This window comes from Podarcis cretensis (genome assembly GCF_951804945.1).
Source record: "Podarcis cretensis genome assembly, chromosome: 1".
Taxonomy (NCBI): domain Eukaryota; kingdom Metazoa; phylum Chordata; class Lepidosauria; order Squamata; family Lacertidae; genus Podarcis; species Podarcis cretensis.
Window position 1 is genome coordinate 132,729,809 of NC_137170.1, and position 27,918 is coordinate 132,757,726.

Genomic DNA, 27,918 nt, shown 5'->3' on the forward strand with positions numbered 1-27,918 from the left:
TCAGGACCAGCTTCCCCACCAGAGCAGAGTGGGGGGGAAGAGTCCCAAGGATCGGGGCCAGTGCATTCCCCACCAGGGAGAGAAGATAAGGCAGGGCTGACCACGCCTCCATCAGAAAGTCGGACAACGGAGGAGAGGTCAGATCCGGCCAGTGTCCCGGAAGAGGGAAGCAGTGACCGAAGTACTGTAATGGTTAGGAGAAAGGTCACTGGGTTGGCGCGAGAGGCAAGTTCAAATGTACAGGAGCGCGGGACAGCAGAGAATGAGGATTGGGAACCGGGTCCTAAAGCCTGCCGGAGGCAGGGGGAGGAGCTAAGCGACTCAGCGTCGGAAGAGTCCAGAAAGGGCAATGCCCCAGCGGGCAGGAGGACCCAGAGGAGGAGAGAGCAGCGTAAAAGGTGGAGCAGGGCTAGGATCTTAAACTGGTGTCATAGGGGAGGAGACTCAGACGGGACTTCGCCGATCTAGGGTTTAAGACGTAGGGCTGCACGCTGTGGCTTTGAAATGGAAACTGAACTTCAATAAAGACTTTTGTACATTACTACAGCCTAGCGTTGGTCCTCTGTGAGCTGGGACCTAGAGGCAGCTCTGACAGTACTCACTGTTAAAATTGTGTTTATGGAAGGCAATTTTACGCCCTCCCAGCAGATGTCAAGGCTATAAACAACTATTTTACTTTTAAAAGACAACTGAAGGCGGCCCTGTTTAGGGAGGTTTCTAATGTCTGACGCTGTATTGTTTTTAATATTCGGTTGGAAGCCACCCAGCGTGGCTGGGGAAACCCAGCCAGATGAGCGGGGTATAAATAATAAATTTATTATTATTATTATTATTATTATTATTATTATTATTATTACTCAGCTACGAGTGATCGCCAAAGAAGAAGACAGATGGTGCCTGTTCACCCCAGGTTATAGGATGATGGGTCGATTCCCACCTCTTGTACCCAGCGCAGCACCCCTCAAGCACATGTGCAGCCCGGACTTATCCATATTTATTCAGAAGTGAGTCCCACTGAGTTCAACAGAGTTTCTTCCCCAGAGAGGGCATTCAGAATTGCCTGTTTAACCATTCTGGTTTGTTGTTGTTTAGTCATTTAGTCGTGTCCGACTCTTCGTGACCCCATGGACCAGAGCACGCCATGCACTCCTGCCTCCCGCAGTTTGGTCACTCATGTTGGTAGCTTCGAGAACACTGTCCAGCCATCTCGTCCTCTGTCGTCCCCTTCTCCTGGTGCCCTCCATCTTTCCCAACATCAGGGTCTTTTCCAGGGAGTCTTCTCTTCTCATGAGGTGGCCAGAGTATTGGAGCCTCAGCTTCAGGATCTGTCCTTCCAGAGAGCACTCAGGGCTGATTCCTTCAGAATGGAGAGGTTTGATCTTCTTGCAGACCATGGGACTCTCAAGAGTCTCCTCCAGCACCATAATTCAAAAGCATCAATTATTCGACAATCAGCCTTCTTTATGGTCCAGCTCTCACTTCCATACATCACTACTGGGAAAACCATGGCTTTAACTATACGGACCTTTGTTGGCAAGGTGATTTGTGCCTAAATGTCCATTCACATGCTCTCTGTGCTTCTGATGATGTATGAGCAGCAAGCACAACCACATACTGATTTGAACACTCGGACCCTAGGAAGTATTTTGGTGGTGTGCAAAAGGATTGCCATTGCTGACATTAATTGCTCATGTTACCATTTCACAAGGAGAATTACGGAGGGACTCCTGATGGAAACTGAGCAGGTCCAAGGACAAGTTCTTATCACAATCTCAGGAATGGTAGCTAGTCAGGGCCGGCCCACCCATAAGGCAAGGTCAGGCAACTGCCTCGGGCAGCAGGATCTACAGGGGCAGCAGATCTTTATTCCACCCCTGTTCCTGATGTAGAGCTTCACTCACCCCTTCTTCCCTGGTGACGATGGTGTGGGGGTGCCATTTTGTGGTTTGCCTCAGGTGCCAAAATCTCTTTGGCTGGTATGGAAGCATGGGAAAGATTGTGGAATACGGATATAAAATTTATAGCATGTTACGGCTTAAGAGAAAATTATGTGAAAATGATGTACTGTATCGATGGTATTGAACATCAAGTAAATTGGCAAAAATGTGTAAATTTAAATCAAGGGCTGGAAACGTAGAGAAAGGAGGTTCTTTTTATCATATGTGGTGGTCTTGTAGTAAGGTTAAAGCTTATTGGGAAATGATATATAATGTATTGGAAAAGATGTTTAAAATAACATTTGTAAAAAAACAAACAGAAGCATTTCTTTTGGGAATAATAGAGACAGAACTACCTAAATTGTATAGAAATTTATTTATGTATGCTACTACAGCAGCAAGAATGTTACTTGCCCCTAAGTGGAAAGAAGCAGAAGTCCCAGTAAAGGAAGAATGGATACAAAAACTCATGGAATGTGCAGAAATGGCAAAGCTTACCGGAAGAATAAGAAATCAAGCTAACAAACTTTTAATAAAGGAATGGAAATGGTTTATTGAATATTTACAGATAAGTTGTAAACAGATAAATGCATTAGCAGGATTAATATAATAACCTGCAGTTTTATATGAGTATATATCTACAGTAGTTAAAGAAATGAGTAAGTTAAATGAATCTGGATATGCAGAAGATAGAAAAAAATGAATTTAAGGAACTGCAGAAAGAGGGGGAAGGAAGTCAAATTTTGAAATGTTGAATGGATTGTAAAAAAACCAACGAAATGTATAAATTTGAAAATATTAAAAATGAAAACAGAATGTCTTGGGCTGGAGTTGGCTACAGTGCATGTTAAATTCCATCCGCCAGCGCCATATGGGGAAGAGTTTATGCGTCTGGCTGATGGCGCGCACTGCTTTTGGGGACACCGCCAGGTGCTCCTAAAGCACAGAGGGACCTGCTAAAAGTCAGCCTGCCTGACATGAACCAGCACTTCACTGACATAGGTGCCTTCAGTGTCAGATGTGGTTATGAGAATCGGCCTCCCAAGTCAAGGATGGGGGCAGGGGGAATCTGTGGTCCTGCGAGGGACTCTCATCAGCTCCAGCCAGCACAGTCAATGGCCCAGGATGATGGGAGTTATAGTCCAACATCATCTGAGGGGGTCACGGGTTCCGTAAAGGTAAAGGGACCCCTGACCATTAAGTCCAGTCACTGATGACTCTGGGGTTGCGGCGCTCGTCTTGCTTTATTGGCTGAGGGAGCCAGCATACAGCTTCCGGGTCATGTGGCCAGCATGACTAAGCTGCTTCTGGTGAACCAGAGCAGCGCATGGAAACACCGTTTACCTTCCCGCCGGAGTGGTACCTATTTATCTACTTGCACTTTGACGTGCTTTTGAACTGCTAGGTTGGCAGAAGGGACCGAGCAACGGGAGCTCACCCTGTTGTGGGGATTTGAACCACCGACCTTCTGATCGGCAAGTTCTAGGATCTGTGCTTTAACCCACAGCGCCACCCATGTCCCTTTCATGGGTTCCTTAGTCCTCCTTTAAGTTCTACCAGTTATGACTAGGTGTTAATTGCAGGTCAATGGCTCTGAGGATTGTGGAAGGAATGGGAGATAGATAAAGCCACTTCACTGAAACCTAGGCATAAGAATGCACACATTTCCACATTACACTGAGAATTTTCATGCTAGCTCAGTCGGGAGAGGAGACTCTTAATCTCAGGGTTGCAGGTTTGAGCCTCAAGGAGGGTGGACTCACTAGATCCTCGCGGTCCCTTCCAATTCTATGGTTCCGTTCTGCCTGATGAAGAGCTCTGTGCAACAGGGAAGCCTGCGCAGTGTTACCCTTTAATGGACCAACAGCCTCTTGGTGCGTTGCAGTTTTCTTCCTTTACCATGCAGACTCTGTCTCAATCTCTTTATAAGGCTGAGTCTTTACATACTTGGCCTTATCCCAGAGGTAAATTTATTTATTGAGCTGCTGCTGGCAAGTTTTAAGTAAAAACCCTTCCACGGTGTTATAGCAAATAACGTGTCTCCTGCCAGCCTCTTAAGTGTTATTTGTGTGTCTCACTCCGTGTGGGCGGATGTTTGGAGCTCAAGGCTTCGCATTTTTGCATTCCAGCGCGATCACCTCGCCCCTTCTCTCCCTCCTGCAGCCCCGTTTCCCGGGCGTAAAAATAATGTGCTCTTAAAAATAATCCCATCTACATAATAACGTGCCATGCACAGATCCAAGCCACGATAACCAGGGTAGCCCTGCAAGAATCGCCCAACAGCAGCCGCCAATATAAAGCTACCTAGGCAGCGCAGGATGCTGTATGTAGTGTGTGTGTTTGTGTGCAAAGCGAGAGGAGCATTTGCCCTGGACTTGTTGCTTCTGCCAAGGGCGAGGCGCGGGTTGCAGCCGGGAGCGCAGGAGTTGGGGGGGGGCACTCCAGTTTCTGCCGCCGCCGCCGCCGCTTTGATCTTGCAAGGGAATCCAGAAGAGCTCTGCTGCCTCGGCTCTTCCTCTCTCTCCACCCTCCCTCTTCCTCTCCTTCTCCTTTTTCGCTGGATCGCAGCCGAGTTGCGAGCGTGGCCTGCTCGGCGTTCCCGGGGCTCTGCCTCCTTCTCCCCCTTCCCCTCTCGGCGCGTCGGGCTTAAATGAGAAACATCGAAGGGGCGGGCCCTGCGAGAGCGTGTAATCCGAGAGCTCTGCCTTTCTGTCTGACATGCACATGCCGCTCTGCCTGAAAAGGCGGCGAGCGAGCCGAGAGGCAGGCAAAGCGAGGCAACAGGGCGCCGGCAACGCTCAGCTCCGCGCAAAGCCCAGGAGGAGGAAGGAGCAGCAGGAGAAGCAAGGCGGCGGCGGCGGCTTGGAGCAAAACTCGAGCGCCAGCCGGGGGATTTCTGCATCTGGAAGGCGGCGGCGGCTGCAATAGCAGCAGCAGCAGCAAGCAGCACTTTCTTCCTTCCTCCCCGGCGCTGCATCCGGAAAACGCCTCTAGCGTGAAACTGACCACCAGCAGCAGCCCTTGAGCGCAAAGGGGCAGCAGGCGGGCGAGGAGGGACAAGGGACATCGCCGGACTCCGGGGCTTGGGAAGGAGGAGCAGCAACAGCAGCATTGGCCAGACCCGTTGCCATCTCGCTCCGGATTGTGTGCGTGTGGACGTCCATCGGAGGCTGAGCCCGGCTGCTGGCGATGCCCAGGCGGCACCTTTCTGTCGGCGGCTCGGCTCGGAGCGTTGGCAGCGCCGCCGCGCTAAAGGGAACGCCACTTTGAAGAACTGGCGCGCTCTCCCTCTCCTGCGTAAAGGCGTGCGCGCGTGCGTCTCCGCCTTGATCCCCAGCGCCGTGTGCCATTCGGGCGGGTGCGCGCGGCTTCCCGAGCAGCTGCCTGCGCCTCCTTCCTCGGGCGAATGCGAGGAGTTTCCCTCCAGCGTCCTGATCCTTTTGGGAAGTGGGTTTTGCGCGCGCGCGTGAGAGTGTGTGTTTAAATCAGCGAGCGGCGCGCAGGGAGCCCCGAAGGGGACTCGAAGTCTTGGCGAAGGGGAGTCTCCGGCTCGGTGTCCCTTCGCAGAGGAAGAGGACGAGAAGGGAGTTGCGAAGGAAACACCTCGATCCCCCCCGCATCCACCCGCGTCGCCGAGCCCACGCCGCTTGGGAGGAATCGCCCTTCTGCCGCCGAACATTTCCTCCCCAAAATGGATACGTTTCCTCTCCTCTGGGCACTTCTGCTTCTACACCTGGTCGGATCCGGAGTCACGGGGCAAGCAGGTAAGGCAAACCAGAGTATTCCCAACGTTCCTGTCAACGATTTCATATTTGAGGGGTGTGGGTTGGGGGTGAGGGGGAGCGAGCGAGCCCCCTTTGCGCCGCCACATTTCTCCAGTGGATCTGCTGACACCCACGAACCCAGAACTCTTCTCCTTCCCCCAGATCCAACTTTCACCTCCAGTAGAGTTGGCTGTAGCGGGGATGGTACGCCTTGCAATAGGCAAGAGGAGGGCTGTTTAGGATTTCCCTTTTATAATGCTGTTGTCACATATGGAATAAATCAAAGGTCTGAAAATACTACAAAGTCTCCTCGACTTGCAATTTTTCCGGGGGCGGAGGCAAGACTCTTTTTCTCCCACCCCACCCCCCGTCACTCCGCTTATGCGGAGCGTAATTCCCCGGAGAGCTGCCCAGAAGAGCTCTCTATCTTTGAGCAGAAAGACATAATAAATCATTTATACGTTTGGGATGCGTTTCGCAGATTCCCCACGTTTTCATCTCTTGCAAATGAAAAGGGGGAACCAGCGGGCTTCCAGAAGTCGGAAAGCTGGTGGCGTTTTCTGAATAACAGTTGAGGAAGGGAGAGTAAGAACATCACACCTTTTTCGCCTGGTATCTGACAGCTGCAGTAACTGGGGAAAGTGCTGGTGTCTCCCAGCCCCTATAACACCCGGTCCTGTGGCTTTGCTTACAGGGGGAGAGAGAGGCAGAAAAAAGCCCGCTAAAGAGAAATCATTATCAGCAAAGCACAGACAAACAGGCAGCAGGACAACCTTGCAAAGTAGGATGTAAACTTTTCTTGGTGGAACTGACCAACCCCCCCCCCCCCAAAAAAAAAAAAAACCAACAGGCGGGGGTGGAAGGAGAAATAAGTAAGACAAGGCCATGCAGAGATAAGGAGAGACTGCTTCCCCCAACCCAAACCGCAATGAATTATTATTACCAAAAGTAAAATGGTCTTGTTTCTTTAAAAACAAAAACAAAAAACCTCCTCCTCCTCCTCCTCCAGTCTTGTTACTGAAAAAGGAGTCTGGAGCTAATCCCCGCTTACTGGCGAAGAGGGCGCACTAAACCCGTCCGCCTTAATTACTCCATCGGAGAGCTGACACTCATTTCCTCCGAATTAGCCACCGAGCAGGCAGTGAAAACTCAGATAAGGCAGATTAGAAGCAAAACAACAGGATTTGGGAGAGGGAGGGAAGACGAGCGAGGCAGTACCAGCCTTGGAGAGGCGCTCAGAAGGCAAGGGAACGATGCTTGTAGCCCGCGCTATCCCTGCAGCTTGGGGCGAGTGGTCGGCATTCCCCGCCGCGCGATTCTTCCAGGCATGTCTTCTTAGAAGCCAGCCCCGCTCTGTTCATTGGGGCTTCCTGGCGAGCAAGCGTGCTAAGGATCTCAGCGGCGCTTGCCTGCGCAAGCAAGCCTCTCCGAGCTCTGTGGGGCTGGCAGACCCCCAGGTAAACTGCGCCCGCCACGGTGCCAAGCGTAACCTCAGCCGGGAATCCTGGCGAGGGGTACGCGTGTTTAATTTTGCTTTAAAAAACAGACGGGGAAACCATTTTGCTGGTGAGGAAACTAGGGTGTAGTTTGAGCCGGGGGTCTCCAGGCCCCGGAAATCAAGTCGTAGGGAGCGGCCCTGAGCATAAGCAGAGTGCCTTTCTCGCAGAGCACCTCTGCCAACGCAACTAGAGGCGGAGAGCGCGCGGCCTCCGCCTCGGAGGCTGGGCTCCTTAAGTCGGTTTGAGCCCCGGCCCCTCTCTGAGACAAGGAAGGCATGGCGGAAAACCAGAGAGAAAACCCCCCTAGTCGAGATCTGAACCCATGCCGCAAATCGCAGGCGGCGGCGGTTCCCAAGTGTTAAACTGGACAGCTTTGGGTGTTTGTCTGGCCACAGAAACCCCTGCCAGCATCCAAGGGCGGCGGCAGCCGATTGCAGCAAGGCAAGCGAAGCGTTTTATTGGTGGGTGGGCGGACGCCCTGTTCTAAATGCAAGCTGTATATTATACCCCCCCCACACACACTTATTTTTCTCTTTGTATTTCTGGACGTTCTCCCCCCACCCCACCCATCACTCGTTTCACGCCTAGCTGGAAAGCCTCCGGCCGGTTCCTTGGCCAGGGCCGCGTGCGTAAAACGCCCGGCGCCGAGCGAATGCGCTCTTCCCGGGTTTCTCCCGGCAGCGGCGCTTGGTGCGGCGGGCGCAGAGCGTGCTGCACGCCGCCAGCAGCAGCAGATTCTCCCTTTTGGCAAGGCTTGAACCTTGCGGCAGTGCCCGCCTCTCCTCGGCTGGGCGGCGTGTAAACAAATGCATCAAGTCCCGTCAGGAGAAGCTGGCTTTGCCAGGCTGCTCTTGCTTCCTTCCAGCCTCTCCCCCCCCCCCCCTTTCCACGCCAGCCGCTCTACCATCACTCCGCCCCTCGCTTAAAAACAGCCCCGCAGCTTTCCTTTGCAAAAACAACGCCTTTAGGAGAAGTTACCAGCTCACTTGCTGAAGGCAGGGTTGCGCACCTCCGCCTCCCCTCGCAGGGCGAGAGGTTTGCCAGATTGATCTTTACCCCTGCTAGGGCAAGAGAGAATGGATGGCTGGAATGCCCGCCTGGCCTGCCATGTTTTTTCTCCCTAGCTGCAAACTCCGCTCTCCTCACTGTAAAGACCAGCTACTACAGTATATAGAGAAGGGAGCCTTCTCTATAGATGAATTAAATGATCTATGAAACAGTTGAGATGAGAATGGACTGGCCGAAGAGACCCAGTTGTGGTCCAGGGTGAGGGGTGGCTACGTCACTTTGGTTCCCAAAAAAGGAAAGCATAAAACTGCTTGAAACATCCCCAGGCCTCCACACTCAGCAACCAGCCAACCCAAACAACATCTAGAGGGTAGAGTATGAAGCATAAGTGTTGGCAGAAGGGTTCAGGGGAGGGAGACTCAGTCCCAGTGGCGTAGCGTGGGGGGTGCAGGGGGGGCCGGGCACAACATCTGGGGGTTAGGGTTAGGGGGCGCAAATTACTTGCCTTGCCCCGGGTGCTGACAACCCACGCTACGCCACTGCTCAGTCCGGATTCTTGTTTCTGCCTTTGGTTATCCCTTAAGGGTGCTCTTAACTTGCTTCAGTGGCTCATTTGTTCAGAGAGTAAACCAGGGCACCAAAGGAATGGAAGGGAGAGAAATAGGCCAGGAGCAGAAAGGGGCTCTGCTCTCCCATTTGGACTGGGCATATGGGGTAAAAGTGATGCGGGATAATGAAACACGCTTCCTTGCTCTCCGGAGCTGTTAGCCCTAGCAATCACCTCGGTTTAGCATGCCTGCCTGAAGTCACCTCTGAAAAGCTGATGTGCACATTCCCAAGAGCTGCTCCAGAGTGGATTTTTGACTCCTGGGGATAAGCAAGGTGGTTGCCGGGAGCTGTATTTTCCCTTGCAAAACCCCCTCTCCTCTAAGTAGATTATGAGCCATCTCATCGCCACTGTTCTGTGGAATCCCTCCAGGGGATCCGCTCCTCTCCCCCCACCCCACCCCCACCCCGCCAGATGATTTAAGTGAAAACGGCAGGGGAAGCAGAAACATGTGATTGAAGTAATGGAGGCGGGGGGGGGGCGAAGAAAAGGGGAAGCGGTAGTAAAATACAAGCTTGTCCCTGGATTCCTGGCACTCGTGCTGTGCTGCAGAGACGGCTCCTGTCTTGGAGACTGCAGTGGAACCTCTGTTTGGCAGCCACCAGGAACCTAGCAAGCCACTTTCCCAGAGGCCCAGCACACACAGGCAGGCTGAAGTAAGGGGGTGGGGAGGGCTGGGGGTGTCAGGTGAAGATTTGCAGGCAGTAGTAGTACCCTTGCCTCCCTGCCCAGCTGTTGAGCCCTGGAGAGTACCCATTTAGGCAGAGTGCAACAGCTGCCGAGCATGGAGGAGCCTCATCGGAGCTGCCTGCCCCCTTCCTGCTTGGTTCTCTGGGGCAGGCCCCAGAGCTCTTCGTGGACAAGATCTGTAAGCATGTGCCGGGCAAGCATGGCTGGTGAGAACTGGAAAGTGTGGCAAGGGGTATCTTGGCGGCTTAATCTGCCACGGCACAAATTTGCTTTCGGCAAGTCAGGTGTTGCTTGTCGGTTCCATGTTGTGCCCTGTGAACCTCAACAGAAGATTGAGGCCTATATTTTATTGGATTCATGGAATCGTAGAATTGTCAGAGACCCCGAGGGTCATCTAGTCCAACCCCCTGCAATGCCGGAATCTCAACACGCCGTCCCTCCACCCGATTCGAAACCTTACTGGACCTTCTTAGCTTTGCAAATAGAAACGTAATTGCATACCAAAAAATGTGATTTTTCTGGGTTTTGAGCATGTGGATGGCTTGCTAGGGCTGCCTGCAGCAGATGTACCTGCTTATGGCTCACTGCGGGTTGCAGAGATGTGCGGGGGGTAGGGGGAGAAGGTGAGGTTGCTGAATGGAGGCTCAGGATTGGCCGAAGCAGCCTTTGGAGTCCCTCCCAGCGCTTATGATTCTGTGAATAAGAAGCATCTCCGTTTGGGCTCTGCAGCTGTGGTGTTCAGAGAGCCCTCTCTGGCGCACGTGGAGAGATTTGCTGGCAGAACTGCAGGTGTCAGGATTCTGTCCCCCGCCGCAGTGCAATGATGTAACTTTTTCTCCCGGCCGCTCTGGGGGGATTTTCTGTATGCTTAAGTTCCAGCTAACGCTTGATGCAAACCAAATGGCGTTGCAAACAAGAGTTAGGGAGAGGTGTAAAAACAGGTGGCTTGGGTTCTTCGCGGCGGCTGCTGGAGAAGACAAGAGCTAACTTTGCTTCCCACGCTGTTCGTGGGTCGAAATGTATCGGCGCATAAAGACTGGCGTGTGGTTCCAGGGGTTTTCTTGTGCTTAGTCCAGTCCTTGTGAATGACTCTCCTCTCAGGCAGGGAGGGCTGCTGTCCCTGTTTGTAGCAGAGAACAATCTCTTTTTACCACTTGGCATTGATTTGCTTAGGCCGCTGAAGCGGAAACAAAACCCAGGCAATCCATAAAAATTCTATTAAGACAAAGATTACCCACCCAAACAAAATACAAGAACATGGGTAAGACAAATCAGCTCAGAGTCCCTAAGTGGTACCTTCTAATGGGCTTCCCATACAGGATTGAGGCTTATTATGGCTATGGGAGCTGTAAAGGGTTGGAACAGCAAAGGTGGACCAGTTGGAATGCAGGAAAGAAGACTAGCGATTGTTCAGCCGCAGTAGCTGAGCTGAGAGTTCTAACATCATATAAGAAGGATTTCTTAATTTTAATAAGATTGGGGTGTCCTGTGTGAATGTGCCTGGGCAGCATCTGTGTTTGCTGTCCGAAGTTATTGCTGGCTTGTTTGCAGCCTATGAAATGCTGCTGCTGCTTTTAGGGAAACTTTCCTTGCACCAATTTTGATTGGACTGCCTAGTCCTCAAGGTTTCAGAGATAAATTAGATGCTGCTGGCAAACAGATGTGAAAGCTTTCAGATTCCAGTATGCAAGTAAAAACAAAAGAAGCCTGCTGCCTTTAGGTTTCCGAACTTTCGGCTTCGTACATTAGAAGACATATTAAGACTTTTCAAGGACTGCTGCAACATTTCTCCCCCGCCCCCCAGTGGAGCTTCAGATCAAGAATCTGTGCAACATGTCCACCAACTGTAGTTTAGCATCTGCCGTGTTTGTGAAAATGATATGCAGATTGCATTAATTAGATGTAACGATGGTGTGCGGCTCTCCGGCTCACGATACGTTTTCACCACGGCCTTCGGTTCTGCTCAGCAGATTCCCAGCCTTGGCTTTCAGTGTAAATGGAAGGGGGGCCGATGTATCGCAAAAGGAAACTCCCTCATTCTTGGAGCTGAACCGTTCTCGATCTCTCGCCACCCTCAGGAACAATTTCAGTTGCAAATGAACCTCTGCCTGTTGTTGCTTTTCCCACATGAGGAGGAAATTGTGGCTAATGCTTCATTTCAACTGATTGATTTCTCCTTAATACCGGCATAAAGTTAATAGAGGGGAGCAGAGCTGTGATTAAGCTGTATCGCCCCAGCCGCTTGACTTAGTTTGATTGAATCTCTGTTCTTTACAAATATAATCAAAGAGTCCCGAAACTTGCTTTGGATGAGCAAAGCTGTTAATGATAAAGGAGGAGGAGGAGGAGGAGGAGGAGGAGGAGGAAGGGAGCAGCTTGTAGGCCAACCTGGTGTAATACGGTAGACATCAGTGGAACTACTCCTGTGTAAAAGTTACTCGGCAAGGGTGCACATTCAAGATAACTGAATGTGGTTGAGGATTATATCCTTTAAGGCAGTGCATTCACTCTTTCGGACTTGCACGGGGGTAGTTTTAGGTGGGATCCCCAGCTATTTTTCAGTGCCCGTAAATCTAATACGGTTCTTTATTTGTGAATACAGAATTGGCAAGGTAGTGATGGCAACTCCTGTGTGGCTTAGCTAGAACTGTAAGCAAAAGGGGAGTCAGTAAAGAGTTGATTTGCCAAGGGGGGGGGGGCGGGTAATGCTTCAAAGTCGACCTCCCTGCTTAAGTAAATGTGAAAACTCATAACCCAGGAGAATAGCACGCTTATTTATTTGATTAATTTAATTTAAATATTTATAAATCCACACACTTATAAAGCGTTGCACACACACATGCACATTATGTATATGTATATGCCTATGCCTATGCCTATGTCTATGTCTATAGGCACCTTTCACCCTACAAGCTAGGCATTGGAGGTCCTTTGTTGCTGGTGGAGATTTGTCTTTGCAGCAATTTGCGTTTAGTGTTTATTGAAAGCGGTCTGATTGATAGCCCTGGAAGGTGAAGCCCAAGCTCCCCGCCTACTGCTCCTTCCCTCCCCTGCTTCTTTCTGCTCTCTTCAGAAGGAAGTCGGTGGCTTTCTTTTATTGCCCTGGTCCTGACCCAGGCAGACCACATCTGAAGGCTGTGATGGTGGGAGTTTTGTCTCCAGGGCTGTTTATCCCCTGCCCTTTTGGCTCACGCTTCCAATGTAGCTCTCGTAGCAAAGAGGCCATCTGCTGGTTTAGGAATCGGGTGCAGACTCGGAGGAGTATTCCGTTCGGGGAGATTGCCTGTGCGGTGCTGGTCTTCAAGCTCCAGAACTTGAGCCCGGACTACTCCATTTACTGAAGATAAAGAAATGTCTCGTAACTCAGAAGCTCCCTGCCTTTAGAAAAGCATATGACCTACATTAAATCCACAAGGGAAGCAAGGAGCAGGGGGTGTGACGGCCTGGTCCTGTCCCTGTTGCGTCTCCGATTACTACAATTTGAAGGGATGAGAAGCTACCATTTGGCCAACCCCCTTGTTACAAGGCAAGCCCACGTGGCCACCTGTGGCTCTGAATCTAAACCCTGCAGTGTGCTCCAGCCAAGAGAGGAGAAAGTGTGCTGGAGAAAAGAGACTAAAGGGCAGAAAAATGTCTGCATGACATAGCCGTGTTCTGCAATGGGAAAGTGAAAACAAGGCCCTGTTCTACAGCCATAAAGGTAAAGGACCCCTGACCATTAGGTCCAGTCGTGGCCGACTCTGGGGTTGTGGCGCTCATCTCGCTTTATTGGCTGAGGGAGTCGGCATACAGCTTCCGGGTCATGTGGCCAGCTTCAGAGTCATGTGGCGAACCAGAGCAGCACATGGAAATGCCGTTTACCTTCCCGCCGGAGTGGTACCTATTTATCTACTTGCACTTTGACGTGCTTTCGAACTGCTAGGTGGGCAGGCGCTGCAGGCCTAGTCACGCATTCATTTGTGGGGAGCGAGGCTGTGGTTTTAATCTCACCACTGCTGTTGGGTCATAATATTCCTGCAACAGCAGCATGTGAGGTGCAGTTTCTGGCAGAGAAATTCACACTCACAAGCACTCTGGTGTAGGACTGTTCCAATTGCACAGCGTTGCTATGCATGAGAAGGTGTAGGCAGCCATGTTTGTTGAAAGAGGAGGACCAAGCGCTAAAGGCCAGGCCAATAATGTGGCCCGACTTGACTGTCAGCACAGATATCTCTGAGTGATGTAACTTGGGGAAGTTCCTCCCCTACTCCAGTTATTCCCCCAGAATGACCAAAAATGCTCAAAACATACTTTTTTTTTATTCCACTGGTTAAATTTGTAGACCACCCTTCACAGCATCAGAGTGATGCTCTTCCATCAATATCAAAACACACACAACAGATACAGTGGTACCTTGGGTTAAGTACTTAATTCGTCCCAGAGGTCTGTTCTTAACCTGAAACTGTTCTTAACCTGAAGCACCACTTTAGCTAATGGGGCTTCCTGCTGCCACCATGCCACCGGAGCACGATTTCTGTTCTCATCCTGAAGCAAAGTTCTTAACCCAAGGTAATATTTATGGGTTAGCGGAGTCTGTAACCTGAAGCGTATGTAACCCGAGGTACCACTGTATATCAAATGCACAACAGCAATTAAAATAATCAGTTAGTGAAACTACCAATAGGACCAACAGCATGAGAGCACGTAACACCAGTGGGTGGTCTTACTTACAGATGACTGGGAGAATGAGATTGATGGGTTTCTGCCAGCAAATGAAAACAAAGCTTCCATCATCCATTCTGCCATTTTGGACTTTAGATACAGTGACAATTCCATAGTTGTGGGGCCACAACAAAGAAGGCTCTTGAACACGTCGCTATGTAGCAGCCCAAGACCACTGACGGGACAACAATAAGAATTGTCCCTACTGATCACGTGACCCAGAATGGATGGTAGGGGAGAAAGTGCTTCACCGAATACGTGGAACCCCGGGCCATGCAGGACTTTAAATACCAACACTTAATTTGGGCCTGGGACACGGGTGGCGCTGTGGGTTAAACCACTGAGCCTAGGACTTGCCGATCAGAAGGTCGGCGGTTCGAATCCCCACAATGGGGTGCGCTCCTGTTGCTCGGTCCCTGCTCCTGCAAACCTAGCAGTTCAAAAGCACGTCAAAGTGCAAGTAGATAAATAGGTATCGCTCCGGCGGGAAGGTAAATGGCATTTCCATGCGCTGCTCTGGTTCGCCTGAAGCGGCTTAGTCATGCTGGCCACATGACTTGGAAGCTGTACGCCGGCCCCCTTGGCCAATAAAGCGAGATGAGTGCCACAACCCCAGAGTCGGCCACGTATATTGCCTACCAGTGCAGCTCTTGCAAGGTGCTATATGACTGCATGCAGATGCACCAGGCAATAACTGTTTTGCGCTAGCTGCAATCTCCAGACTGTCTTCAAGGGTAGCTGAACATTCAGCGTTGCAGTAATTTAAACATGAGACTTAATCTGGCAAATATTTGTGATCCTGGAAGGCCGTAGCTGGTAACAGGCATTCCTCACTTCTAAGGCCCCTTCTGCTTTACTAACCATGCTGGATCCAGGACTCAGACTACAGACCTGCTTCTTCAGGAGGAGTGCAACTGTGTCCAGAACAGACCACAAGGAAATTTCCAGAGCGCCTCCCTCTTGTCACGATCCAGCGTCAGCTTATTGGCTTGTAGAGCTGGGTGTCATAGGGATGGCACTAAGCTCTAAATCCATGGATGGCCACAGCATTGGACAGAAGAGAACCCTATGAGACCCCAAGCAAGATTGCTAGGACACCGGACAGGAGTCACACGATGCTGGAACCAGCCCTCCAGGGAGCAGTGGGACTATCACAGGAGGATCCTGTGGTCAGTGGTATGAAAAGCTGCTGAGAAGAATAAGCAGGATTATATCCCGCTCCTCTCTGTCCCAAGCTAGGTCATCAGCCAGAGTGACCAAAGCTGTTCTGCTCCCTAAACCAGACCTGAAGCCAGACTGAAATGGGTCAAGATAATCAACTTAATCCAAACACACCTTGAATAGCAAAAGAGGGTGTTGGCAGGTGGTGAGCTGGTGGATGGCTATGACAACCATTAAGACTCCATGGAGGTTCCTCTTAAGGAAAAGGACCAACACCACCACCTCTTTGAAGGTAGGAAGAAACACCCTCTGCCACAATGAGGCATTTATCACCCCCCGGGCACACTCATCATTCCCCAACAGCTAGTTTTGAGGAGAAGAAGAAGAAGAAGAAGAGTAGCAGTTTGGATTTGATATCCCGCTTTATCACTACCCGAAGGAGTCTCAAAGCGGCTAACATTCTCCTTTTTCCCTTCCACCCCCACAACAAACACTCTGCGAGGTGAGTGGGGCTAAGAGACTTCACAGAAGTGTGACTAGCCCAAGGTCACCCAGCAGCTGTATGTGGAGGAGCGGGGAAGCGAACCCGGTTCACCAGATTACGAGTCCACCGCTCTTAACCACTACACCACATTGGCATGCAAGGTTCAGGGGAGCATGTAGTAGGGTGGAACTCTCCAAGCATCTTCTCAACATCCTTGGAACGCAGTAGCCGAAAGTGACCCCATACCACGTGACCAGACAGTGCCCTTGACATCTCGCTAGGACCTGGACTAATTGCAGCATCAATATCTGACCGAAGGTGAGTGACAAGACAGAGGAGGGAAGGGGAACTGACTGAAAACATTGCATGACCTCACCACAAGCAGGGAAGCTGTACAGTGCCAGTGCATCTTGCACTGATGCATCTTGGAAGAGAGAACATCCCACTTCCAAGGGGCTACCACTGAAAAGGCCCTCACACATGCCAGCGCCCCGCAAGTCACATTAGGGTGGTGTCACCAGGAAAAAGCCCCCCTACCCCGGCTGATCTTAGCACTCAGGCAGGTTGGTTATGGGAGAAGGTCCTCCAACAGAGCTTAAATCAATGATAAAGTGTGGATGGGACACCACACACAAACTCCTCGCTGCCTTATGTGAAGTCTGGAGCGCCTCAGAAACAACCAGCCAGCTTTATTGAATTTCCAATTTTGAAATGGGAAGAAGTTGTTCAGGACAATGTCCTCCATTGGCGACGTAAATGTGTTAATACCTGTATCCCATCTGGCTGTCACTCTGTTGAGAGCAGGGCGCTGTGGGTTAAACCACAGAGCCTAGGACTTGCCAATCAGAAGGTCGGCGGTTCGAATCCCCGCGATTGGGTGAGCTCCCGTTGCTCGGTCCCTGCTCCTGCCAACCTAGCAGTTCGAAAGCACATCAAAGTGCAAGTAGGTAAACGGCGTTTCCATGCGCTGCTCTGGTTCGCCAGAAGCGGCTTAGTCATGCTGGCCACATGACCCAGAAGCTATACGCCAGCTCCCTTGGCCAATAAAGCGAGATGAACGCCGCAACCCCAGAGTCAGTCACAACTGGACCTAATGGTCACGGGTCCCTTTACCTTATTATATGAAGCAGGTCTGGTGGTCCCTGTTCCCCATTCCCGTTCCCCATTTTGTTTCATTCGAATAGGAGGCAAGGGAGGAGGGTATGTTTGTATTTGAGACCAGGCAGGTGTGGCCTCGGCTTTGAATCCCATGGCCTTGTTAGGTGGCTTCAGCAATAATCCTTCTCTTTCAGCCTCAGTTCCCCATCTATCATATGGGAATAATAATGGCTAGTCTTGCTGAAATGCATGGGGGTGATAACGATGATGCATTTTGCACAGTAAAAACTTTACATCGGATGATGATTATTAATAACTAGAAACCAATGGCTGGTTGGAATCAATACATGAAATTCTGCACTCCTCCGCATCCCGTCTTTAACCAGCGCTCTGTTCAGCAGTATTGTTGCTGTGTATAAATAGCTGCTTCTTTGTGTCGGGTTGAGAATTCTTCTAACCCACCTCCCACCAAGGGCAAAATCTGGAGTATGAGACTCTTAATTTCTTTTTTATAGTTTATTTTTGGGTTTTCAAGTTTACAAACAACCACAAAGGAAACAAATAAGATATAATCAATAAATTCCCTCCTCAACTTTTGTGGGTCTTCATCTCAACCTTTCCTCCTGCATCTCATCTGTTACTTCAGTTCTATCAAATCTTTAATTAATCCATAAATGAGACTCTTAGTCCAGGATCATGGGTCCGAGCCCCACATCGGACGAAAAATTCTGCATTGCAGGGGTTGGACTAGATGACTCTAATGGTCTCTTCCAGTTCTATAAGCCTGTCATTCTGCACTCAGTGTACATCCCTGAATTCCTGAGAGGGCAATCCCCAATTAGTATATTATTGTTGCTCTGCAAATTTTCACCAAACTATTTAAAGGTAAAGGGACCCCTGACCGTTAGGTCCAGTCGTGGCCGACTCTGGGGTTGTGGCGCTCATCTTGCTTTATTGGCCGAGGGAGCCGGTGTACAGCTTCCGGGTCACGTGGCCAGCAGGACTAAGCTGCTTCTGGCGAACCAGAGCAGCGCACGGAAACGCCGTTTACCTTCCCGCTGGAGCAGTACATATTTATCTACTTGCACTTTTGACGTGCTTTCAAACTGCTAGTTTGGCAGGAGCAGGGACCGAGCAACGGGAGCTCACCCCGTCACGGGGATTCGAACCACCGACCTTCTGATCCGCAAGTCCTAGGCTCTGTGGTTTAGCCCACAACGCCACCCGCGTCCCTTCCCACAGCGCCACCAAACTATTTAACCAGCAATAAATTGTAATGTGGGAAGTTGGATTTTTCCAAATTCAGACATGCCTATTAGATTTTTTTTGGAGGGGGGATATTAACTTTTTAGTGATGTTTCAAGGATGGAGTCCTTGATATTGTTGGATACGCACCTGTAAGGTGATTGAGTTTTCCAAATATTGAGGATTCTCTGGTCTCAGAAATGCCCAATGTCTTTCTGCAGAAGGATGGGAGAAATTCAGAAACTGTTGACTCTTTTAAAAAAGGAGGGGGGGGGGCAAAAGCTGAGAAGCTGTTAATAATGCAATCCCAGAAGGCCCAAACGTATTACTATATAATTCCAAGAAATTGGAATGTATATATTAGAAAACGCACAGCTCCCTCGTGCTGTTTCCCTTGAGTCCTCCTCTCTCCCATTCCAACCCTGCAGTTAAGCAACATTTATAAGCACAACACATTACTGCATGAAAGGCTCAGTATATTTTACAAGAACAAATGTAAACATTCCCAGCAAATCTACTTCAAGTAGCTTTCTTTGCCAAGTGCCGCTGCCTCACTGTGGGAATGAGTGAATAGTTACATTTAAATAAATAGGAAACCAAAAGGAAGCAGTCCTCGCTTCCTTTGCTTGCCAGCACACGGTGTCTAGGGCAGGAAACGGTGGGAGCCTGTTTGGTGGTGCGATGAGGATGTGATTCAAAACCAATCAGCTTTGAATAAAGTTCCATTGAAATCAGTGTGACTTTTTAGAGTACAGTGGTGCCTCGCAAGACGAAAAGAATCCGTTCCGCGAGTCTCTTCGTCTAGCGTTTTTTCGTCTTGCGAAGCAAGCCCATTGACGGCTTAGCGGCTTAGCGCTATTAGCGGTTTAGTGGCTTTTAGCGGCTTTTAGTGGATAAGCGGATAAGCGGCTTAGCGGCTTAGGAAAAGGGGGGGAAGGGAAAAAAAACCGGCAGGAACTCGCAAGACATTTTCGTCTTGCGAAGCAAGCCCATAGGAAATTCATTTTGCGAAGCACCTCCAAAATGGAAAACTCTTTCGTCTAGCGAGTTTTCCGTCTTGCGAGGCGTTCGTCTTGCGGGGCACCACTGTAGTCCTGTTGGTCATGGCAGAATCGCAGTGTACACCTAAGGATGTTTGAAGCACTGGCAAATGCAATGAGATTTGCTCTACTTAAGTCTGTAAGCAGAGGTTGGATGGTCAACGGTCATGGACGATCTAGTTGAGATTTCTGCAGTCCATTCCAACTCAGTTCTGGTAAAGAAAGAACTACAGTGGTACCTCGGAAGCTGAACGTAATCCGTTCCGGAAGAATGTTTGACTTCCGAAACATTCCATTTCCAAGGCATGGCTTCTGATTGGCTCTTGCAATCGGAAGAGCCAATCAGAAGCCTCTTGTCTGCCACGCTGGATATTCAGCTTCCAAAAAACGTTTGAAAACGGGAACACTCACTTATGGGTTTTCTAGGTTTGGGAGCCGAAACATTCGGCAACAGAGACGATCGAAAACCGAGGTTTGACTGTAGAACAGAATGGAGACAAAATACAGCAAGGATCTTTGCCCAGTGAAAGCAGAATTATGTCTAGAACTCATAGAATTGCAGGCTTATGTTATTGTTTTGCAGCTGGTCATGTTCCATTAAAGGTAAAGGAACCCCTGACCGTTAGGTCCAGTCGTGGACAACTCTGGGGTTGCGGTGCTCATCTCACTTTATTGGCCAAGGGAGCCGGTGTACAGCTTCCGGGTCATGTAGCCAGCATGACTAAGCCGCTTCTGGCGAACCAGAGCAACGCACAGAAACGCTGTTTACCTTCCCGCCAGAGCTGTACCTATTTATCTACTTGCACTGATGTGCTTTCGAACTGCTAGGGTGGCAGGAGCATGTTCCATTAAAGTAAAGGTAAAGGTACCCCTGCCCGTACGGGCCAGTCTTGACAGACTCTGGGGTTGTGCGCCCATCTCACTTAAGAGGCCAGGGGCCAGCGCTGTCCGGAGACACTTCCGGGTCACGTGGCCAGCGTGACATCACTGCTCTGGCCAGAGCCAGAGGCGCACACGGAAACGCCGTTTACCTTCCTGCTGGTAAGCGGTCCCTATTTATCTACTTGCACCCGGAGGTGCTTTCGAACTGCTAGGTTGGCAGGCGCTGGGACCGAGCAGCGGGAGTGCACCCCGCCGCAGCGATTCGAACCGCCGACCTTTCGATCGGCAAGCCCTAGGCGCTGAGGCTTTAACCCACAGCGCCACCTGCGTCCCATTAGGAAGAGGCAAAGTTTATGAAGGTTGCAAACCTAGACGAGCAGAGGAGAGAGTAGCAGCCTTAGGTTATTGATGTCTGGAGAGAGAGAAGAGGAGTCCTGGGTGGAATTCTTGACTAGATAGGAACAGGAAGTGGAATTGCTTCAGTTTGCTATCTGCTGTCTCATCACGTGGTACCTTATTAATGAAATCACTTCCCATGTTCAGCTGTGAGTCATCTGGTTTTCAGTCATCTGTGGGCTGGTGAATGTGGGGCTTCCTGTTTTGTCTTCCTTCAGAACTGTGGCCCTCTTTCTAACCCACTGCTATGCCATTTTTTTTTCTTGGGCCCCTGCCAGTCTCCTGTTATTTGAAATAAAGGGGGGGGGAGGTATTGACCCAGTGCTGGATCTGGTAATTAAATCCTAATCCTGTTTATATCGTTCGGGCTCCATCATCAAAGAAATGAGTGTGATATCCGAGATACTGTAATGTGACTTCGCTACATAATCTAGCAGGAGATAAAGATAAATTGTGACAAGGAGGAAGCCCTGACTTCACCACAGATGGCTTTGGTAATTAGCAAAGCAGAGTAAGAAAACATGCTGGAGGTAGATAAATTTATGTCAAAATCTGGTGTGTTTGAAAGCTTTCCTCCATTATGAAAGCCTGTCTCAGCTCCCCAAAGGGATGTAAGATGAGAAGAGGAAAGAGTTTTAAATAGACAATAATATGGTAATGTACATCAAGAGAAAAATGCCTTCTGCAATTTTATATACGTAAAAAAAAAAACTTTAAAAAAATGAGGTAAACAGTTCAGCTGCCGATTTGTATGTAGTCAAGCAAACAGGACATCAGTTTAAGGCAGCCCGTTGGAGATGAAGGATAAAAATCAGGTGTTTGGACACAACTGGGTGTTTTTGTCATCTCCCTGGGCTGGTTAGAAAAAGGAAGGGGAGGGTGGAAAACTGGGTGTCCACAGCAGAGATATTGTTTATGCAGCTCTGAGCAATGTGCACTCATAAAGACTTCGAAATGTTTTGCTAAAAGCTAGTATTTTTAGAAATGGCTCCACTAAATCTAGCAGAACATATTGCTGCGGAGAGGCAGGCAGGCCTGCAGCAAATATTTTGTACACACTAACTGGTAAGTTTGGTTCTGTGGCTTCCGAAATCCTGGTATGGAGGGGATTTGCTTTTTTAAAAAAATTGGAAATGAGGAATCGCAACAGGAAATGGACAGCTGTCGGAAGCACCATTGAAACAACCTAGCCTGCCTTTAATTAAGAATGTTAATCAACTTTATTAAGTCAGCGATATTTGCTTTGTTAACTTCCCTGGAGTAGGGATAACTGCAAAAGCAAGGAGACGGAATTCCCCATATGGTTTAAAATGGGCTTGGCCCTGATTCGGAAACTCCTGATAGTGCCTTTTGTTTAGACTTGTCACCTTCCTTGTACCCCAGAAACTCTGTCCACGCTTGAACAGCTCTTTGAATAGCTGGCAAATAGGCTTTTTTAAAGGTGTCCAGGCTTCCACAGGAGAGCATAACCAGTGCTTTTTTTTCTGGGATTCCCCATGAGTAGGCAGTGCTGGTACCCCCCCCCCAAAAAAAATAATGTTAAAGATGTGGCACTTACTGTAATAACTTCATGGTGAGTACTTTCCCCCAAAACACTTGTAGGACCTGAGAGAGTTGGATGTGCCTGCATAAATCGCTCTCATTGGAAATAAGTGAATTTTTAAAGAAGTGCTTTAACTGTGACTGTCTTGCGCCCCGATTTCATAAGGTGTGCATAATAAAAGTTGTGTAGGAAAAACAGCATCACTCAATGCGTTTCTCAGGGAAGGCGCCTTAATACTGGAAACCACTGCTAGAGTTTTGCCAAAGGAGTGCCTTTTAGGAGATGGATGTAGGCAGCTGCCTTATAACCCCTGAGTGAATTATGCATGTTAAACCCTTTTCTGTATTATATTTACAACATGTTTAAGATACGGGAGTGAGTTTTCTCACACCCACACACCCACGTGGCATTGGAACAGCTCTCGGTGGCAGCCCCATCTGGTCAGCAGTAGGCAAGGAAGAGTAAAGGAGCTCATGGAAGTCTCCTGCACAACAGTAAACTACTTCCGAGTAGACATGGCTGGGATTGTGCTGTAATTCGGCCTTTTCTCGTCGTGAAGGGGAGTGTCGATACACAAAAGAGCTGTGTAGATTTTGCTCCCATATTTTGTCAGGCATTGCCTGTGCACTTTCAACTTTTGCAGGGCTAGACACTTGCACTCTCTCTCAAAACTTTTTTTCTTTTTAAAGAAAACCTTGCTATTACAGTGGTACCTCAGATTAAGTACTTAATTCGTTCCGGAGGTCCGTACTTAACCTGAAACACCACTTTAGCTAATGGGGCCTCCTGCTGCTGCCGTGCCACCGGAGCCCGATTTCTGTTCTCATCCTGAAGCAAAGTCCTTAACCTGAAGCACTATTTCTGGGTTAGCGGAGTCTGTAACCTGAAGCATGTTGTTGTTGTTGTTGTTTAGTCGTGTCCGACTCTTCGTGACCCCATGGACCAGAGAACGCCAGGCACTCCTGTCCTCCACTGCCCCCCGCAGCTTGGTCAGACTCATGCTGGTAACCTCGAAAACACTATCCAACCATCTCGTCCTCTGTCGCCCCCTTCTCCTTGTGCCCTCCATCTTTCCCAACATCAGGGTCTTCTCCAGGGAGTCTTCTCTTCTCATGAGGTGGCCAAAGTACTGGAGCCTCAGCTTCACAATCTGTCCTTCCAGTGAGCACTCAGGACTGATTTCCTTCAGAATGGAGAGGTTTGATCTTCTTGCAGTCCATGGGACTCTCAAGAGTCTCCTCCAGCACCATAATTCAAAAGCATCAATTCTTCGGCGATCAGCCTTCTTTATGGTCCAGCTCTCACTTCCATACATCACTACTGGGAAAACCATAGCTATAACTATACGGACCTTTGTTGGCAAGGTGATGTCTCTACTTCTCAAGATGCTGTCTAGGCCTGTCATTGCCCTTCTCCCAAGAAGCAGGCGTCTTTTAATTTCGTGGCTGCTGTCACCATCTGCAGTGATCATGGAGCCCAAGAAAGTAAAATCTCTCACTGCCTCCATTTCTTCCCCTTCTATTTGCCAGGAGGTGATGGGACCAGTAGCCATGATCTTCGTTTTTTTGATGTTAAGCTTCAGACCATATTTTGCACTCTCCTCTTTCACTCTCAATAACCTGAAGCATATGTAACCTGAAGCGTATGTAACCTGAGGTACCACTGTATAGATGAATTCCACATAATTCTACCACTGTTTGCTTTGGGTGTGTGGCTAAGGCCATAGGGATATTATAGATCAACCTCAAGGCTTCACCCAGAAGCCACTTCCCTCTCTAGAAGACAGCCATTGTGTGCGCGTACATAAATTAAAGAAATGAATAAGAATAAGGAGGAATTTGCTTTGGTTTCCTAACAGGATTCCAGAGCAGTTGAGTTTCAGGACACAGCGGCCTTGTTCCGCCGATAGCCTTAGAGGATAAAGCATCCTTCATAGGGTTTAGGAAGCTGTCAGGTTCAGATAAGCCTGGGATCCTATCCTGTGGGACCCCCAGTAGTATTAATAAGGAAAAATTAATTTTTAACAACTGGGATGGCTGCCAAATCATGTGACCTTTAGGCAGACCAGCTGCGCTATGAAAACAAATTGCAGATCTCTAAGAACCTGGGGGTGGGAATGCAGGGGTTTGAGGGGGGGGGACAGAGAGGGATCCCATCTCAAAGCAGACAATATATCCCTTATGATGGAGGATGGGTGCAGTTTTGTCCTAAAGGAGAGAGAGAGAGAGAGAGAGAGAGAGAGAGAGAGAGGAAAAACACCACCAACAAACTGGAAATCTGCTAAAGCCTCTCTTTCTCTCCCTGCTCAGTGATGTGCAGTTTCCGATACAAGCTCTGCATCCCCCTTGAGGTCCCAGATTACAGTAGTCTAATCCGGAAAGTGTGGCTCGATGACAGCCAAGGCACGCCCAAGGGAGAGAGGGGGCAATAACCAATTTCAGTTTCCTCTTCACCCTCGCCGCAGCCCTTTGACACTTCTAATTAATATACTTGCAAGCCAAAGGAGAATTGGGTTCTTTGCAAAAGCAACATCAACCCTCAAAAACAACTTTTTTTAAAAAAAAAACAACCAACAACTCTCCTTTCCCCACATCCTGGATTCCTGCTAGCCATGATCGGCTATTGTAAATCACTGCAGCTCCTGTCATGGTTTTAATACTGGCGCTTAGCAGAAGCACAAATTCTTCTAGTCACCATGTTGTAAAATAAAGGGCAGAGACCCTTTGAAGTCAAAGTCGAATCGAACCCTCAAAGGACCGGCTCCAGTGTCCTTGTGCTTCTTGATGTGTAATTACAGACAGAAAAACCACACACACACACACACACACACACACACACGAGTGAGGTAGGAGTTTGCCTTAATCAAGTCTTCCGGAATGGGCTGGCATCCATCAGTGTATACTTTCAAATACAAGGTTCTTATCCTGTTTTTGTTTCCCCTCTATCAAAGTCTCTCCCGGTGCGGGAGACGTTTTTTTCTTTGAATCGTGAACTCTCGGCATCATGCTCTTCCAATGGTTTCCTCCCCTAACACTTTATGATCCTTCAAAACTGCTTATCTCCAAGCTCAGATAAGAGGCTGGCCCACATATTGGGTAACTGGGACAAGGGGCGCCGTCTTGGGCCCAACACACTGTGGGTGCCCAATGTCTGCAAGCACTGCGCCGCACTGTAATGACACCGCGAGGGCACAGCGCACATGCTCTGATGCTGCAGCTAAACGGGGGCCTGCACCTCCACTGTTGGGCCCCCATGGTGGAGGTGCAGGCCCCAATCTAGTTGAGCCCACGGCAATAAAATGGGGGTGCCTGGGCCCCCAGGGCCCCCTGGAGGTGGTACCGGTAAGTGGGAATCTTGTCCCTTGTCCCAGACTCATCGTCAGCCGGGTGGCACTGCTGCCCTTGTCATCCGTTACATTTCCAGGATCCTTTGCCAGTATTGGGGGGGGGGGGTTGCAAGGGAAAGAAAGGTTCTCTGTGGTTGCTAGGAAACTACGATAGACAAGCCAATTCTCCAGCTTTGATCACCAAACTCCTGATTTTTAGGTGAAACCGCTGCCCTCCCCTTCTACCTTCCATTTCCTTGCAGGGCCTAGGCCAGGGCATTTTGCTGCCTGAGGTGGAGCAGAAAATGGTGGCCCCCTTTAACCCTAATCCAAGGTGCAAAGTACCCATGGTGGGTCAAGTGATTTTGGCACCCGAGGCACAAAATTATATAAAAAAACCTCCCCTTCCCTGGTGGTAAAAACGCAATAAGGACAACTGTTATTTCTAAAATTTGCAGTTCTTTCACGACGTCCAAAATCAAGTTGCTTCCTCGCTCCGCCTAATGGGAGGGCTGGCCCCGATTTCTTGGCACGCTTGCCGTTGTCTGCGGACATGATCTCCTGCCGAAGAGTGCCAAAGGGTTTGGACTGGGACCTGAACATTTAGGCAGACTGTGAGCTAAGCGATTGGGAGGAGCGATGGTGCTCTGGCCAGAACTCAGGCTTTTGGTGGTGTCGAGGTTCTGGGCCCAAAGCCACTTTTGTAATATTTTGAAACATTTCTGGCTCTTGAGGAAAAGGCCTAGGATGGGGATAGCCAAAATGGTGGCTTCCAGACGTTGATGGATTCCAACACTCATCAGCGCCAGCCGATCCTATGCTCCCAACGCTGTGACCACACCATACTGAACTCCCCACTGCCTTGCCTTTCCCCTTTTTCGCATGGCGGCCATGGGCAGCATTGAGAAGGCCAGGAGACCAACACATCCTCACCTGCCTAGGTCTGCTGGCTACTACAATGGTAGCTTGGTCCTCAAACGCTTTGGTAGTCAAACAACTTGGAATCCAAACACTGCAAACCACTTTTTTGGGAGCCGAACGTGCTCCATTTTGAGTGCCACACTTTTGAGTGTTACGCTGAGGTCTGTTTGTTTTAGTGCCTCCAGCTACGAACTTCATTTGTTCCGGAGGTCCGTTCTTAAGCTGAAACTGTTCTTATCCTGAGGTGTGCTTTCACTAATGGGGTTTTCCACTGCATGTGCGCATCTCTGCCATGCAATTTCCACTCGCATCCTGGGGCAAAGTTCGCTTCCAGGAGCAACTACTTCCGGGTTAGCGAAGCTCGTTGCCCGAAGCGTTCGCAAGGAGGTTGGTATGTAACCAGAGGTACTACTGGACTTTGCGTTTTTTGTTTCTCTGGCTCTTTTTTTTGTTTTTGTGACTGTGTGGAACCCAGTTCAGCTACTGATTGATTGATTGTGTGATTGCAGTACATTGTTTATTGCTTTCATTTTATGGATCAATGGTGTCGTTAGATAGTAAAATTCATGTTAAATTGCTGTTTTAGGGGTTGTTTTTAAAAGTCTGGAATGGATTAATCCATTTTGCATTACTTTCTATGGGAAAGTGCACCTTGGTTTTGGAACGCTTTGTTTTTGGAACCGACTTCCGGAACGGATTAAGTTTGAGAACCAAGGTACCACTGTACTGATCAGGGATGTCTGGGCAAGGCAGTGTTAGAAACTCTGATATATAAGCTAGGTGCCAAATGGCTCCTTAGACCAGGGTTGCAGTCGCCAAAATACAACGCCTAGTTGCCATTTGGGGGCTAAATGAAAGTTGTATTTTTCAGTACGGCTTTTGGGTTCCTGAAATTCATTCCAATTGTGCAGATGAAATATGATGGATAGAATTCTACAGGAAGCGATGCTGGCATTCAAAAACTGTCAAGATCTGAGGATCCCCAGGGATGCACCTCCAGAGGGTGGAGACGTCAGGTGCCATCCTGGCACCCGGGCATCTTCGCTCTGTCACAAGTGGCTGATAGCCAGGTGCAAAATGCGCCTGATGAATTTTGGACACTTGTCCAAGGGACTAGATCCCCCAGCTTGGTTGTGCAGCAGTTTGCAATCGTTTTCAGAAGTAGTTTGCAGTGATAATGGCATTAAGGTAAAGGTAAAGGGACCCCTGACCATTAGGTCCAGTCGTGGCCGACTCTGGGGTTGCGGCGCTCATCTCACTTTATTGGCCAAGGGAGCTGGCGTACAGCTTCTGGGTCATGTGGCCAGCATGACTAAGCCGCTTCAGGCGAACCAGAGCAGCGCATGGAAATGCCATTTACCTTCCCGCTGGAGCGGTACCTATTTATCTACTTGCACTTTGATGTGCTTTCGAACTGCTAGGTGGGCAGGAGCAGGGACCGAGCAACGGGAGCTCACCCCGTTGTGGGGATTCGAACCGCCGACCTTCTGACCTGCAAGACCTAGGCTCTGTGGTTTAACCCACAGCACCACCCACGTCCGAATAATGGCATTACTCAGATCTTAAAGACCTATGGTTGGTTGCCACACACGTTTGAGCTGATATGCACCCGCTGAC

General features: G+C 49.5%; 1 protein-coding gene across 2 annotated transcripts in view; it reads left to right on the forward strand.

Moving 5' to 3' along the window:
* Positions 1–4,761: 4,761 nt before the first annotated feature.
* The window catches only part of NRP2 (neuropilin 2), a 248,896-nt gene continuing 225,739 nt past the window's right edge, over positions 4,762–27,918 (forward strand). Inside the window, exon 1 of one of the 2 annotated variants that reach the window (XM_079977300.1) lies at positions 4,762–5,701. In XM_079977300.1, the coding sequence (XP_079833426.1) occupies positions 5,629–5,701 (73 nt within the window). In that variant the 5' untranslated portion in view covers positions 4,762–5,628. The remainder of the gene's footprint in view (positions 5,702–27,918) is intronic. The other variant, XM_079977299.1, reaches the window with a different exon arrangement.